This window comes from Neopelma chrysocephalum, unplaced genomic scaffold (assembly GCF_003984885.1).
Source record: "Neopelma chrysocephalum unplaced genomic scaffold, ASM398488v2 Primary Assembly neopelma1_24, whole genome shotgun sequence".
In the NCBI taxonomy this organism is placed as follows: Eukaryota; Metazoa; Chordata; class Aves; order Passeriformes; family Pipridae; genus Neopelma; species Neopelma chrysocephalum.
Window position 1 is genome coordinate 29771813 of NW_020897693.1, and position 14651 is coordinate 29786463.

At 35.2% G+C, this 14651-nt stretch overlaps 1 protein-coding gene across 1 annotated transcript in view; it reads left to right on the plus strand.

The window, feature by feature from the left end:
* NUBPL (nucleotide binding protein like) overlaps positions 1 to 14651 on the plus strand; it is an 87332-nt gene that overhangs the window by 9918 nt on the left and 62763 nt on the right. Inside the window, exon 4 of the mRNA XM_027698391.1 lies at positions 9034 to 9124. Within this exon, the coding sequence (XP_027554192.1) occupies positions 9034 to 9124 (91 nt within the window). The remainder of the gene's footprint in view (positions 1 to 9033; positions 9125 to 14651) is intronic.

Here is a 14651-nt window from a genome sequence, read left to right on the forward strand (position 1 = left end):
AAGTTTTGGATCCTTACATTAAGTGTTCAGAGCTTTCCTCGCCGACAGATCACCATGACAATAAAGATCTGTGCTTCCTTTATTAGACACAATCTGTGTTATAAATTCTGTGTTTGTAACTCAACTGTTCTTTTTCTAAGATGATAACACAGGTCACAGACTGTTGAGAACAACTGTTTTCAGGTGAGGGTGATCTGTAGAAGATGCTTTCAGAGGAGACTGGATTAGAGTAAATTCTTGCTGTGTTCAGTAACAGCTGTGACGTCTTGTTTGATAGTCAAACTAGAAGATTAAAAGTCAAAGCATAAGGATTTTTTGTCCTCTTGATAAAAGAAAGCATCCTTGCCTCTTCTCTTGAAAGTCTACTTTCTGTAGTTAAAAAAACAAACCCAAAACCCCACTGTTTCTATAGATAGACTTTTTTTTTTTAATATGGAAGCTTTTTCAGTTATTATAGTGATTGCCTGAAATACTAGGACATCAACAGAAGCTTGTACATTGTCATGGTTGCACAGTGTTGTTGGCAGAGCTGGGATTAGAATTCGGGAGTTTTAAGTTGTTGCCTACTGATTTTCAGTCTGTTTGGCGTATTTTTACCTCATGGTTACAGAGTAAATAATTCAATACAGGATTTCATTTAGATGCCTAGATACCATGTCCAAGACAGACTAGGGTTTTTGGAGAGGTTTTCTATTTTTTCTTGTTTGATTTTGGTTTTTGATTCAAAGCCAGGGAAACCAAGCAGGACAGCCTCTTATCCCTTCCTGGAATATTAGTTTTTTGGTACCATGGGTTACCTGTTGTAGATGGATTAGTTAAGAAATGTATAAGCTCTTGGGTTTGTACCAAGGCCTATAAATGTATACAATGTTCTTTTTGTGTTAAGAAATAACTTAAAGTCTTACCCTTGTGTCCTGTTTTTAATTGCTCGCTTAGTTTGACAGCTGATTCTTTTCATTCTTTTGATGTATCAGCAGTCAATTGTGTTCCCCTAGGAGCACTTGGGAAGAATTTTTGGGTTTTGTGCCAGGACGATTCATATTCAGGTTAGAATGACTATTTATGAAAGCTGCCTGGCCAGAGACGATTTATTATAGTAGAAACAAGTTGAATTAATAGATGGCAGCAATAATAGGGTAGAGATTGCTTGTTTATGAACAGAGTATTTTAGTGAGCAAACACCAGCTGTGCATGACTAAGGATGGCACAAATCCAGTTGGGAGGCTGTGTGCTTGTGCTGTCACTATGAGGCAAGCTCCTCAGTCAGATTTCCTTTGACTTGCCTTTTAGATGCAGGAAGATTTACATTTTTCATTATAGGATGAAATGTTTTTGTTGTGAAGGACAGAGGAGCAAGAAGTAAAACCATATGGAACAAGTTAGCATGTAAGCAGAAGCAAGTGGCTTCTGCCTGCAATAGTGGGGACATGTGGTTAAAGGCAGCAGTTTTCGCTATTCTAGCCGAGCTCTGCGCCAAGAGATTACGAGGTCATGCAGACTAGGACCAAAATTTGGGATGCATCAAGGGTGATTGGAGCTCGGGGAGTGGCCCGCGTTCCCAAGCAAGCCCATGGGTTGCTGAGCAACGCAGGGATTTCGGCAGGGCCCGTCCGTGTCCGTGCGCGCGGGGAGGCGGCGGCCGGCAGGGGGCGCGCGGGCAGCGGGAGGCCGGGCCCGTCGTGAGGGGGCGGCGGGGGGGAAACTGCGGCGCCATCACTGTGAAGTGGCACAACCCACTGTAGTTTTCTTTTCTTTTTAAACCGGAAAACTCGCATGGATATCTGTCCAATATACACTTAGGCGAGTAAGAAGTTTCTCATACATATATGGCAAGTTACAGCACAGAAATGACGTAGTTAGGAGCTGAGTCTTCATGGAATTCACTATTGTGATAACAAAATTAATTTTAATTTCTTCGAAACGTGTATTTAATCAAACACACATTTTGAAGCTACTCAAAAGCCACCCAGCTTACTTTCTTTACATTCCAGCTTTCTTCCTCCCCCCAAATATTTGGCTCCTGTAACTAAGCTATTTGTCCACAGGGTAATATTTGACTGCTGCATTCATAGATGACTTCACAATGTATATACATTTCTTGCTGGTAAGGAAAAAATCCACGTGGGAGGACAAACAAATCTAGAAGAATTAGGACAATAATGGACTCCTTCGCTGAGTAATCGTAGTGTGAAAGCAGGTTTTGACCTGTTTTGTCTTCCTCCTATGCAGCTTTTCTAATTATTAGGGTTTGATTTCTAGGCATCTCTACCTCTGTTGCTTAGAGAATCAGCAGACTTTAATTGCTGTAGATAAGGTCTTCATGCTTGTTTCTTAATGCTAAAAAGTGTCAATAAAGTTTAGAATTGATTTGGATTATTTTGCAATGACAGCTTCTAGAAAATGAGGGAATAAAGCTTTAAAAATCTGTCTGTTTTTCAAGTAAAACATGAGTGAAATTAAAAATATTTTAAAACATAGACATCTTTAAATGTTTTATTTAAATCAAATAACTATATGCTTAATTTGAAGAAAATTTCCCCTTTTTTTGTTATGAAATATTGCCTGTAGAGTTAAATACCTGCATCCTTAGTCTTCAAGTCATTGAAAGCCTAGTGCAGATATCACAGAGACTGATGTGAAAGATGGAGCATGTTTGTAATCATTTGACATGCTGTGAAAGTGGAGAAGCATCTTGTAGAGATGGGGTAATGTTAGGGATTCCGTTTTGGTAATTTCTTTTTCAGTGGTGCTATATTGAACTTTTTTTTTAATGGGATACATAATGTGCAGGAAGGCCAAACAAGGCTGAATTACTGGTATCTGATTCTTAAGAAAATTGAGTAGGAGCTAATGTAGACTGCTATGGAAGGAAAAGGACTTTTAAACCAGTAGCAGACTGAGTGTTTAAAGCTAGTTTGTGTTTCTAGAATAGAGAGCGAGGAAACTGCAGTGGTACATTTTTGGCTTTAATCCAATTTACAGCTAGGCACTTAAATATTATATGCAGCTGAAAGAGTTAGAGAATTAGGGATTAAAAGATGGCTATTCATTGTGTCAGTATGTCAAACGAGGAATCCATAGCCTGTCCTGATTTTAAGTTCCCTTTTGTCCTGTGTGTTGCTGCTTGCAGTTTGGGATTAACTCTAAGTCTATAATGACATTAAAAGGGTAAATTGAGAGTCCTGGTGGTGGATTAAGAGCACCAGCTTTAAAATAACTGGTACCCTCGCTTAGCAAAGCTGGAATCTCGGTCTTTGGAATGGACTGCAGCTACTGAATGCTGGGAGCACTTCTAGTGTAGGAAAGCCTTCACCATATAGAAAAATGACAGCTCATTAACCTGTGCCTCTATCCCTCCCAGGCTGAACACCAGGGAATTCTGGTGAGCTGCAGAGTTTACTTCAAAGTAAAATACTATCCACTAGCATCCAGTGGGGATACGTATGCCTTACTAAGTGTGGAAAAAAGTCTCAGAAAATATGAGCAAAAATGAAATTAATGCTGTCAAAGAGTCTCTGGATGCTTAGCAGTAACATAGGCTATGTTGATTAACAGCTATTTATAGCAGCTTCTTTCCTTTTTTAATTCTTTTTCTTTATTCTTTTTTTTCCCTTTCTTTCTTTCTGTTGGTATGAAGTCTTTAATCAGGTCTGTTCTTCAATAAAGCATTTGGCAACTTGGGAAGAATTAATGTCACCATATTCTCCTCTGTACACGGAATTATGTGGGGAGGGATCCTTTGTGATATGTGAATAGAACTGGTTGCATTTGGTTGAAAATTTGTTACTGGAAAGTGTAATTGATTTCATTGTTAATATTCCCTGAAGGACAAAAAAGGGAAGCTACATAAAGAAAGTGTAGGGAGAAACTAAACAGTTCTGAAGTGTCTGTTCAAATAGCTAAAAGGACGAAAGATATGGATCATTTTGTCATGAGTATGGACTTACGCCATCTGAACAAGGATTGTGTATAGTAAAACTTACCTGCCTAAGAGAACAAACATAGTAGCAATTGAATATTTTCTAATTTGCATGAGGAAAAGCAAAGGAGGCAGAATTTACTGGGTTTTTTACAAGACCTTCCTCTGCCAGGACTTGGTTTAATATGGCCTTCAACAACTTTATTTTTTTCCCCCAAAATAATTATAACTAAGTTCAGAGCTTGAAAATTGTTGGTTTAGAATACAGCTGTCTTCCGAATCTTGATTGCTTTGCTCAGAAGGCAGTGGCCAGGTTCAAGGACTAAAGTGAACTTTAATTACGTTGATAATCTTGCCAGAGAAGGTAAAGGAAAGGATCTTTTTAGTGAGGTTCTCTGTGCCTGTATTTTGTACACTGCACAAAATGAAGCTGCGGAATTGTCATCTTTCAGGGATATATGCAAGAATATCTTCATCTATTGATGTAGCATTTGGTTTCTTGTAAATACAGAATCTCTACCTGGTGACTGTGAAAACTTATTTTCGTTTCTTAGTGTAGGTGAGAGAAATTTCTGAATTGCAATGAAAACTTCACTGTATTGGTACTGGGTTAAGAGCTGCAGTGATTATATAACTTATAATACCTTATTCTGAATGTTTGTCAGAAATCTTTAGAGAGGTCTAATGGGGAAATTAATATCTTGCTGAGAAGATAAATGGTAGTGAAGTAGAAAGAAGTATGTAGTCCATGATGTAAAAGCGGAAGATGAAGAGGAATTATAGTTCCTTATCACAATCCTTTATTCTGTAAATTTTTTTTTTGTGGTCTTGAGCTCACCAGTGATCAGATGAGACCATGGCAGCCAGTACGAGTGCTGCAGAAAGAGCAAATCCTAGTGGTAGTTCGCCTGGGCTAGAGAGTGTTTATCTAGAGAGGCGAGAAATCTTTAAAGCATTAGTAAGAAGGTAAGTGTGCACATTCCTGAGTTTTTAAGTGTAGTTTTTGCTAACAAGAGAGTACTTTTGTGTTTTCATGTGCCGACAATATATTTAATTTTAATATTTTTGTTAAGGATTTTTTGTTAAGGCTCTTATTCTGTATGAAGACGACAATTATTCTGTATGTATTAATTTGTATTTTTTTTTCAAAGTAGCTTCCAGTGATCAGGAATTACATGATTCAGTCATATGGGAATGGTTACGTAGTCAGTTGTATGTTGAGAATTTAAGCTGTTTAGAACTTGCAGTAAGGCAACAAAAATACACAGGTCTCTAGAAAGTATTTTCCAAGTGTAGTTAACTTGAAGATTGATTCAAACTTTCGTCCACAGCTGGGCAGGTGGAAGGAAAAGGACAAATGTTAACTTGAGAACAGCTGTTTTGAGCTTGGTTATTGTTATGTTGTCTGGAATGCTGTTTGTTTAATAGCACAGGATATAAACACTTTTATAGGGAGAAAATGCAGCCATAAGAAGATAGTGGGGTTTTATTTCCTGAATCTTTTTCCTGCAGAGTGCCGAAGGTGGCTGTAGCAGTGGTGTATGCTCTGCTCTGAAAAACACTTAGAAGCAGGGGGAGTTCTGTGTGCTTGGATGTGCTTTATGTACTGCATTTCTATTTGTATAACTAGTATTACATAAGAAAAAAAAAGATTCAGTGTCAGAATGATATGTATATGCATATGAAAATAATGTCAGAGGGCATAAGAAGAATCTTAGAGCTTTTTTTCCCCCTCTTTTTATTTTAAGTTGCCTTCTTGGTTCTGCTTGTGATCCCCTGTAATCTGTTTCTTATGCCCAGATGTTCTTTTTTGCCTGATGTTATGCCTGTTTTTTTAGGATTTGTTTTAATACAGCAGTGCTTTGAAAGATGTGCTTGTTTTATATGAGGTGTGGGTTATATGGGGGAAACACAATTTATTAAAATTTAATTTAATTTTTTAATTATTGTAACATGCATCTGGATTACATTTCACTCAGCATGAGAAGTATCTGGTGTTGGTAATTCTGATGAACAGTTTCATGTGGTAGCATCCAGGTGTGTGCATATTATTTCTTCTCTTGGGCATTTAAAACATTGTAAATGCTGGAAGAGGTGATCTGGACTGTGCTGTGCCTGCCTTAAAAGATCCCTTGGTAACTGCCATAATGTATTTCCACGATACTTAAACCTTCAGTAAAGGGTTATTATTGGTATTCTAGGGATGCTTAGATACTGCAAAAGCAGGGATAGCTGGGAGAAACAAAACTCAAAACCGTAGCTTATTGGGCCAATACTTTCTGTATAAGCTGCTACTTTTAGGCAGTAAGAATTCTTACCTAACATGTTGAATTGCTTGGAGAAGAAAAAAAACCCCTGCCTTAGGCTATCTTTAGTGAGGTTCTGCTAGTGATTTAAAGATTTGCCAAAGGACCTTTCTCCTATAATCCGGTAGAAAGCACCATGCTTACAGGAACACTTGTGGTTTCCTAAACGTGAGTTGTAGAAACTCGAGTATCTGTTAATTATTTTTCTGTTTGAAGACAACAGTTTTATTGAACCATATCCATGAACACAAACAGTGCATCTCGGAAACTGGCACTTTCCTTACGTCTGAGGAAGTGTGTAAATTTTTTTGACAAACTGTCAGGTTTATTGTATTTGCTTGAAATAAAGATCAGCTTTGTAATTTGGAGTATTAGCTGAATTTGAAAGTCCTCCTAGGTAATTGAAGGATGTTTTTCTCCAGTGTGGTCGTATCTATTCAGGAAATTTTGTACACTTCTAGATACCTTCCTGCTGACTCCTAGGAATAAGTGGCCTGTACTGGTGAAGACCCGATTATGTCCAGGAGGTCATAAAATGAGTCTAATTAATTTAGATCATCTTGAATCTTCGGTCCCTTTAGGCTGAAAATAAAACTGTAGTGAGTTGTGAGCTCATTGTAGTCAGTCAGTGCATAGTCACAATCCATGCTGGGGGTGGGGAGAACTCTCAAAAAATTGAGGGGAAAGTATGTCAGTTAAGTGTAAAACACTGTGTTTCAGCAAATATTTATTTTTGTTGGGAAGGAAATTAGGTGGCACAGCCCTTAGATGATGTTTTGATGGGTTGGATTAGCTGCTGACACAGATAAAGGGACTGGGTCATGAATCTTTCTAATCTGTTAAAATAATGCATTTTGTACAAGAACAAAGAAACTCTAATGCTCTGTTGACGTCTTTGAAATGTAACATAAAAATGGGTCTTTTCAACGTTTTTGGAATCGCAGCTCTTATACAGTAGGCAAGAAGTAGAATAATTTCTTAGAGGAACTCCTGAGCTTTTTTCTAGTAGTTTTCACAAGATGTTATAAAGAAAAAAATGTTTAAAAAATCTAAATTAAATAATCCATATAATTACATATGCTTTGCTCTGTTTAATAAAAAGTACATTGAACAACTGAACCCAAATTTGGTTGATTTTTATAGTAAAAACTTATTTTTCAAAGTACGTAGTAGATAAAATATGTGAATGCATTTTTTTTCGCTTCTTAGTTGTAAAATTTAAGATACATTTGTCTTATAATAGGTAAATTTAACACTGCAAATTGTTGAGCTGTTAAGGGTGTCTTCAGGATTCAATATCAACAGCTTTAAAAAAGAGAAGGAAAAAAGAAAGCAACCTCTACTGAAGAACAATGCCCAGAAACTCAAATTATAGGTTAATGGTTGGACTTGATGATCTTGGAGATCTTTTACAACCTAAATGATTTTATGATTCTATGATATGTTGTACTAACAAGTGTGAGTCTTGCTTCTCAGTTGTCTAGTCTTCTATGAGTTAGTTTCTTTATCTTAATTGAAATTCAGATTTATTTAGTAGCAGTGGCCTCAATACTCAGGTTTTTAATCCAGGTGCATTTCTCATTTAAAAAACTACAGTAAACAAACTGATTGTGATGCCACAGAATGTACTTCATGTTTAGAAGTTCCGTTCAAGGGTAAAGATGCTGTATACTTGCATCAAAAGCCTTGTTGCGCTCCTCTTCTAACCAGAAACTCAATAGTTATCGCTGAACCTTTATCTTTCTATCTTTCTCATCAAAACTGTGATAACAAAATGGCTTAATATAAGATACCAAATTAGGAAAGCATCATCCAAAAAGTTAAGCCCACATTTTGAAACACTGACAGGGGAAGTCTGATTTGGCAGTGTTGGAAAATCTCCTATTGCTGCCTTAACCTTTTAAACATACTTGTTTGCAATTTTGCAAAATGTTGAATACAGTTAGCTTTTTATATTAGAGAAACTTGACATTCAGCGCTTTAAAGGGCTTGCTCTTTACTACTTAATTTGCGGAACTTGGTAATTCATAGTGTGTCTTGCCATCTGTAGGAAAAATAGTTTTAATTTCCACAAAATAGGTATGTATATCTATAAAAATGAATATAGAAAAGACTCTTCTAAGTCTAGACTACATAGTTGAAATAATTTTTATTTAAAGTTTATTGCCTAATGTACCATATGTAGCTGAATAAACCCATTTTTAGCATACTTTTGTGTAAATATATTTGATTAAAATGTTATGCCTGCTTAATTAACTTCAGAGACTTGCATTTTGGTAAGTTCAGAATGTCTGCAAAAGTTTACTCTGGACACTTAAGTGGAAGAAAAAAATGTTTTTTATGTTTTTCACATTCTTTGTAGTCACTGGTGTAATTTAAATTGCATAAAGTTGAATATATTTACAAACCTAATTTGTTGGGTTTTTTTTTTTTACAATAAAATTTGATACCTTTTTTAAAAAGTTAAAATATTATTTCTATATAAATGTACATGGAGTAGAGAGAACGTTGTTCATAATGTTTGATAATATAAAGTCTGTGGTCTACATTATGTAAATCAGAAAATGTGCAAGTGAGGATTCTGTGTATTAAGAATCTGGATTTTATAAAGATGTCTTACCCAACTTGTAGACATTGTTATATTTCATTCTTCAACTGAAATTTAAAGAGAAAGGAAACAATGATAACCAATGTCTAAAATCAAGATCCTATTTTTATTTCTATGGGCAGTTTTGAATTTTGCTCAGCTAATAATTCAGAAAGGAAGACACGTTTTGACAATTCCTTTTTTTTTTGTTCCTTACGCAGACAAAGGAAGTTGGTTTACTCGATGCAGACATATATGGACCTTCAATTCCAAAAATGATGAATTTAAAAGGAAACCCCGAATTAACACCAAGTAAGTGGAAGTGATTTTTCTTCCTGTCTTCTTTGTACAGGGATGAGCATGGTCCACTCATCCACTCATTGGTGCTTCCTTGGTGCGGCACAGAAGGGGTGCAAACAGAAGACTGAGTTACTTGTTTATTTATATATAGTATTGAGATTGCTTTCAGAGCTAGCTTGTGCAATTTAGGAGCATATTCAGGGTCTTATTTTTTGTTAATCCACAGACTTCGGCAGTTTCATGGATTATTACTATAGACACTGGAAAGGCTATCTGGGAAAGGAAGGTTATTTAGTAGTTTTAAACTTGCTGTACAGTATCCTCCAATAGATGACTTTCAATTAAAGAACAAAAGTCAGTAATCTAGGAAAAAAGAAAACATTAAAAGAAATAAGAGAAGGATCATTACAGGAGCTTGTACAAAATGTCATTATTTGGTCTCTCTTCAACCAAATGTGCTAGGCCACTTGAGTAATTTGAAGCTGTGTGTGTGGGAATGTAGTGCAGAAGGTAAAGACATAGACAAAACTTTTCCTTCTGCTAAGAAAAATTCTGGGGAAACATAAATTGAGGTAGGAGAGTCTTGAGAGAAATAAGGAAGACCTAAAGTAGAAAGGTTGCATCAAGTCTATTTACCTTTCAGGAATTTGACCTTCACGCAGGCCAACCAAGGATGAAACTGAAGAACAGCTTTATCTTGATACCATATTTAAATAACACTTGAGTGTAAGGCAGTGTGCTTTTTGGGGGTGGAAGAGGCACTGTGGCGATATGGTTTGTTTAATACTTTTGTTTTCCTTGTCCTGTGATAAAGTGCATGCAATTATAAAAATTAAAAACATGTAACCACAGACAAAAACAGTCCCACACTAACACCTGGTCTACACATTAAAACATACTGGGATCCTATGAAGAAAGTAGAGATTGGCCATACTTGTCAGGGAGGGATCAAGGTTGTCTATCATTTCAAATAGGACATAAAAGGGCTTTGGTGAAGTAATCAACTGCAAATACCCATTAATGTCTGTGGGCAGTAATTGCTAGGTAAAAGGGAAGTTAAATATTCCTTCTACTTCCTTTCTAGTCCAACCCCCATCTTCAATTGGATCAGGTTGCTCAGAACCTTGTCCAATCTGATCCAGTAATATATTTCCACGTACTGATGCACTGCATGTGCTTGTACAGACAGCTGTCAAATTGAGTACTTTCTACATTGAGGTACCTGGCTTAAAATACAGGTTTTATTTAGATAAATTTCTAAGAGAGGAGGAAAGTACTTAGTTTTATTTGTTGGATTTTTGTTTTATCTTTTGAAGTCAAAGGCTAATTCTGCTGTGTGAAAAATAAATAACTGAACTTTTACATGTATCATTAGTAGAGTTTGACTTCCTAATACAAATCGAAGTATTCTTGTATTCACTTGTACTTTGTCACACGGGCTGTGTTTTCCCATAGTGGATTTTTTACTATGAATTTTGCATTTGAAGTGCATCGTGCAGTATGAACACAAAAGGGCCTATTTTGTCGTGTTTATATATCTCTTTTCGTTTTTATGTGACATTGACTTTTGTTTCTCCAGTTTTTTCTCTCACTGTCTGAAATATTGATTAGATAACTTAGAACTTCTTAGTCATTTTACCCTGTATTTTATGAATCCATACAAAATTTAAATTTTCCTATGATCGTACAAATGAACTTGCTAGGAATGCAAGAACTTAAGAGTATAGTCAGATATTGGGCAACTCAGTTTTGCTTTAGTGACTGTAGATATTTTGGTAAACAGCTGAGAATTCACTATGAGCTTTTGTCTCAACATGTTTCAAGCATTGTTAAAAAATGCGGAATTCAATGTAATAGAAAAAAATTGGAGGATTTTCCTGAACTGAAACTGCTGCTGTTGACTTGTAAGCACTAACATTTTGATCACTAAAATATATTCTTTCTAGTTCTGTGTGGAACATACAAGTTAATATCAGGATTTAAAGAACATACCTTTTTTTTTTTACCTGACAGAAAAATGAATTTGTATCTTTCAAAAGCTTGACACATTACACAAGTCTGCTGAGAGAGACATGTAGTAATTTGGTATGAATGATAATAGGATAGAATTTGTATTTCAGGGATTTTGTTCACTTCTCTGTGCGCTTTTAACTCTTGAGTTGGTGAAACTGTAGTTTCAGCACTGAAGTGCTGTCAAAGATGGTTTAATTGTGAAAATTGGAATGTGGATGGTGTAGGAAACTTAAATTGTGAACTTCAAGGATGCCTTTAATGAGTGACAGATACAATAAGCTCACAAAGAGATGATCCATCGTAGGTGTGTGGAGATATATATATATCTCTATATAATGTGTATATATGGATGTGTATATATATGTATGTATAGATACACAAACGTGTATGACCTTTGTATTTTGGTATAATGAGGGTTAGTGTTATCCTCTGATTTCTTACTGTGTTTTCAAGAGTAAAACAAGCTCTGAACAAATACTGCATAGCAATTGAGAAAGCCCAGGCAGTTCTGTGTTACTTGTATGGATGAACTATGCCTACACAACAATAAGTCAGTTAAAAACATTTTTAATAGCATAGCAATCAAAAAATATGTTTAATGTCTAATGTTGTCTTCACTGTGAAGCCTGGATTTGAAAATGAAACTGTAGAGTAATCCTGGGAAGTTCTGAACACTCCTGCAATCTTTGATTTCTATTTCTTTTCTCACACGAACAGTTGAAAAGGGATTAGAGATGCCTGGTACAATACAAAATAAGTCCATGCAGTAACTATTACTGCTGAATAGAAATTATTATGGTTATGCTATTTTTATTTAAGTATTCAAAATGAATTAGGAGTTCTTGGTGAGGAGAGTCTGTATAAATGGAAGATACTCCATTAATTTAATTTTGCTAGCTGTAGTACATTGGAAACTCTGCTAACATTTAATAGGCTGTCATTCAAAATACTTTAGCTAAATGATCAGAGAAATATTGGTTAATAAGTTCACAACTGAATTTAGTTAGCTAATGGAATTATCTAACTATGGAATAAATATTATCATCAGCTACAATCTATACACAGGGCAATGCTAATAACACAAGTAACAATAGCATTACTTCTATTCTTTCCCAAATAATTTACTGAAAAGCTATTTTCTGGCTTAGTGAACTGCATAATTTTTTTTCTTTTAAATCTGCCATTTAAACTAATTGGCAGAGAGTAAAAACTAATATATTGCCAAAAAAATATGGCCATTTTGCCAGATAAATAAGTTCCTTCAGTTAGCTTAAATGATTATGAAGGTTTTGGTGGGCAAATCTTTGACAGTTGACTCCTCTCTTAGTATTTCAAACCTTTGCTCATTTCATGATAGCTTCAGTGTCTCTTCTATTTCTTAATAAAATGTTATATTCAAAAGATCAGTGATGGGTATCTGTTTTTAAAATTTAGAATGAAAAGTAATTTCTGAGAGAAAGCTACCAGTGTTTGTAGCTGGCCCCATTGAGTCTATATAATATTGCGGCAGCTACAAAAATGGACACTTGCATTTTTTCACGTTTACATATCTGCTGCTCTTTGGACTGTGATAGCAGACTCTTGTAAGAGGAAGTGAAAATTTAAAATAGTTGTGACTGTTTAAAGATGTCTGCTGGAATATAAAGAGATTGTGGTGCATCTGTTTGAGGGTTATAAACAGAAAATTTGGAGTGGAATAGTTAAATAGAAAAAATGTTATATAGGTAGCGTATTTATTATGGTAATCATGAAGAAGTTTCTTGATCTTGCATAAGGGTTTAAATTTAAAGATACAGCTTGAGGTCTCCAAGTTGTCTTTATCATGCTCTACCAATGGAACTGCATCATGATTGATTCTTTCAAAAAAGTCATATTTGCTACTGACACTACTTCATGATTTGTGAGCAAGTGGGTTTTAGATTGTATATAGTCTGATGATATCCTTTATTGATTCTGTTTTCAAAGAAGTCTGAACTGAAACCCTGTGTCTTACTTTTGATAATGTCTTATCTCAGTTTATCTGGATGGCTGAAGTAGAGTAATCTCATGTGTCTTACATGGGACAAAATAGTAATTCAGAATGTTGTAATTAGTTGTGGTTTATATTTTGGAGGCTTTTCCATATATGATGAAGTAGTTGAAAGCAAGAAGACTACTTAAGTGTTAAATATTTTATTCTGAACCTTGACCGTTGCCTTCAAACCTGTAACAATTAACCTCAGCTGGTTTAATTCAGCTATTGATGAGTTCACTTGTGGCAAATATTTATGATCTTTACTTTGAAGGTAAAGGAGATGGAAGATACCCAGTTCTACAAGGAATTAGTTATAGTGCATACAGTTGTTAGCTGCTGTTTAAAAAAATAACCTGTAGGGGATTAATTTATTAAAATTTTATTCTTCATTATACATAAATTATACAATTATGAAAAAAAAGGGCGAAAAAGTGTAAGATAAGAATGTAGTGTAGTAACTAAAGCCTCTTACTGAGAGCAGTCTTTTTGGATAAATGGCAAATCAAATTTTACCAAATACTATTCCTGTATAAATTACTGAAACACTGTGACCTGGAAAAATACATTTGAAGTACTTGAAAGTGGAGTTGTATTACTCTTCATGTTGTTAATCCTGCAGTGCAGTAATTCTAAGTGATTTGATATGGATTATTAGCAGATATTCATTATATTATGAAGTTTACTCATTAAGATACAAATGGTTATTTGGTTGAACTTATACAAAAATTGGAATTAAATTGCAAAATGGTTTTATTATAGGAACATGATAGATACACTTTTCATTGTACATAAATAAAAGAAATTAATCATGTTTTGGTACACTGAACACATTTACCTTTTTGCTTATTTCAGAGGAATAAATGTTTCCATTGCTCTTCTCTGCTAGAAGTAAAATTGAAAGACTGTAACTATATCTGAATTTTCTCAATATTTTTACCTTGCAATTTCACTTTCATGCTTTTTTTCCTCTCTAAGTTTCTTGCAGTATTCTCCCTCTTTCCTTCTCTGCAGTACAATGGAGTGGCTTTTCAGAGTAGAGAAATGAAGCACAATATATCTAAAATAAGAAAAAAAAATGGTTTAATCCTTTCCCTATAGAGACTAGAGGCTAAAAGTGACAGTAAGAGTTTAAAAGCCAGCATCTCTTTACTTTAGTTGATAGTCCTAATCTTGTAAAGTACACAGAACTTCACCTTAAAAGTGATGAAATTAGAATAAAATCACAGAAGGATGTAGGAGGAGATTCATATGAAATGCAAAAGGAAATATTTAATATGCACAGGAACACATTTTTTTTAAAGTAGAGAATCAACAAGTTTACTTTAGTTTTAATCTATGTCATCAGTGTCCAGTGTCATAGTTTAACCCCAGCTGGCAACCAAGGCCCATACAGCCACTCACTCACTCTCATAAGGAAACTAAAATCCACACACACAAGCAAAGCAAACCCAGGAATTCGTTCACCACTTCCATGGGCAGGCAGGTGTTCAACCATCCCCAAAAAAACAGGAC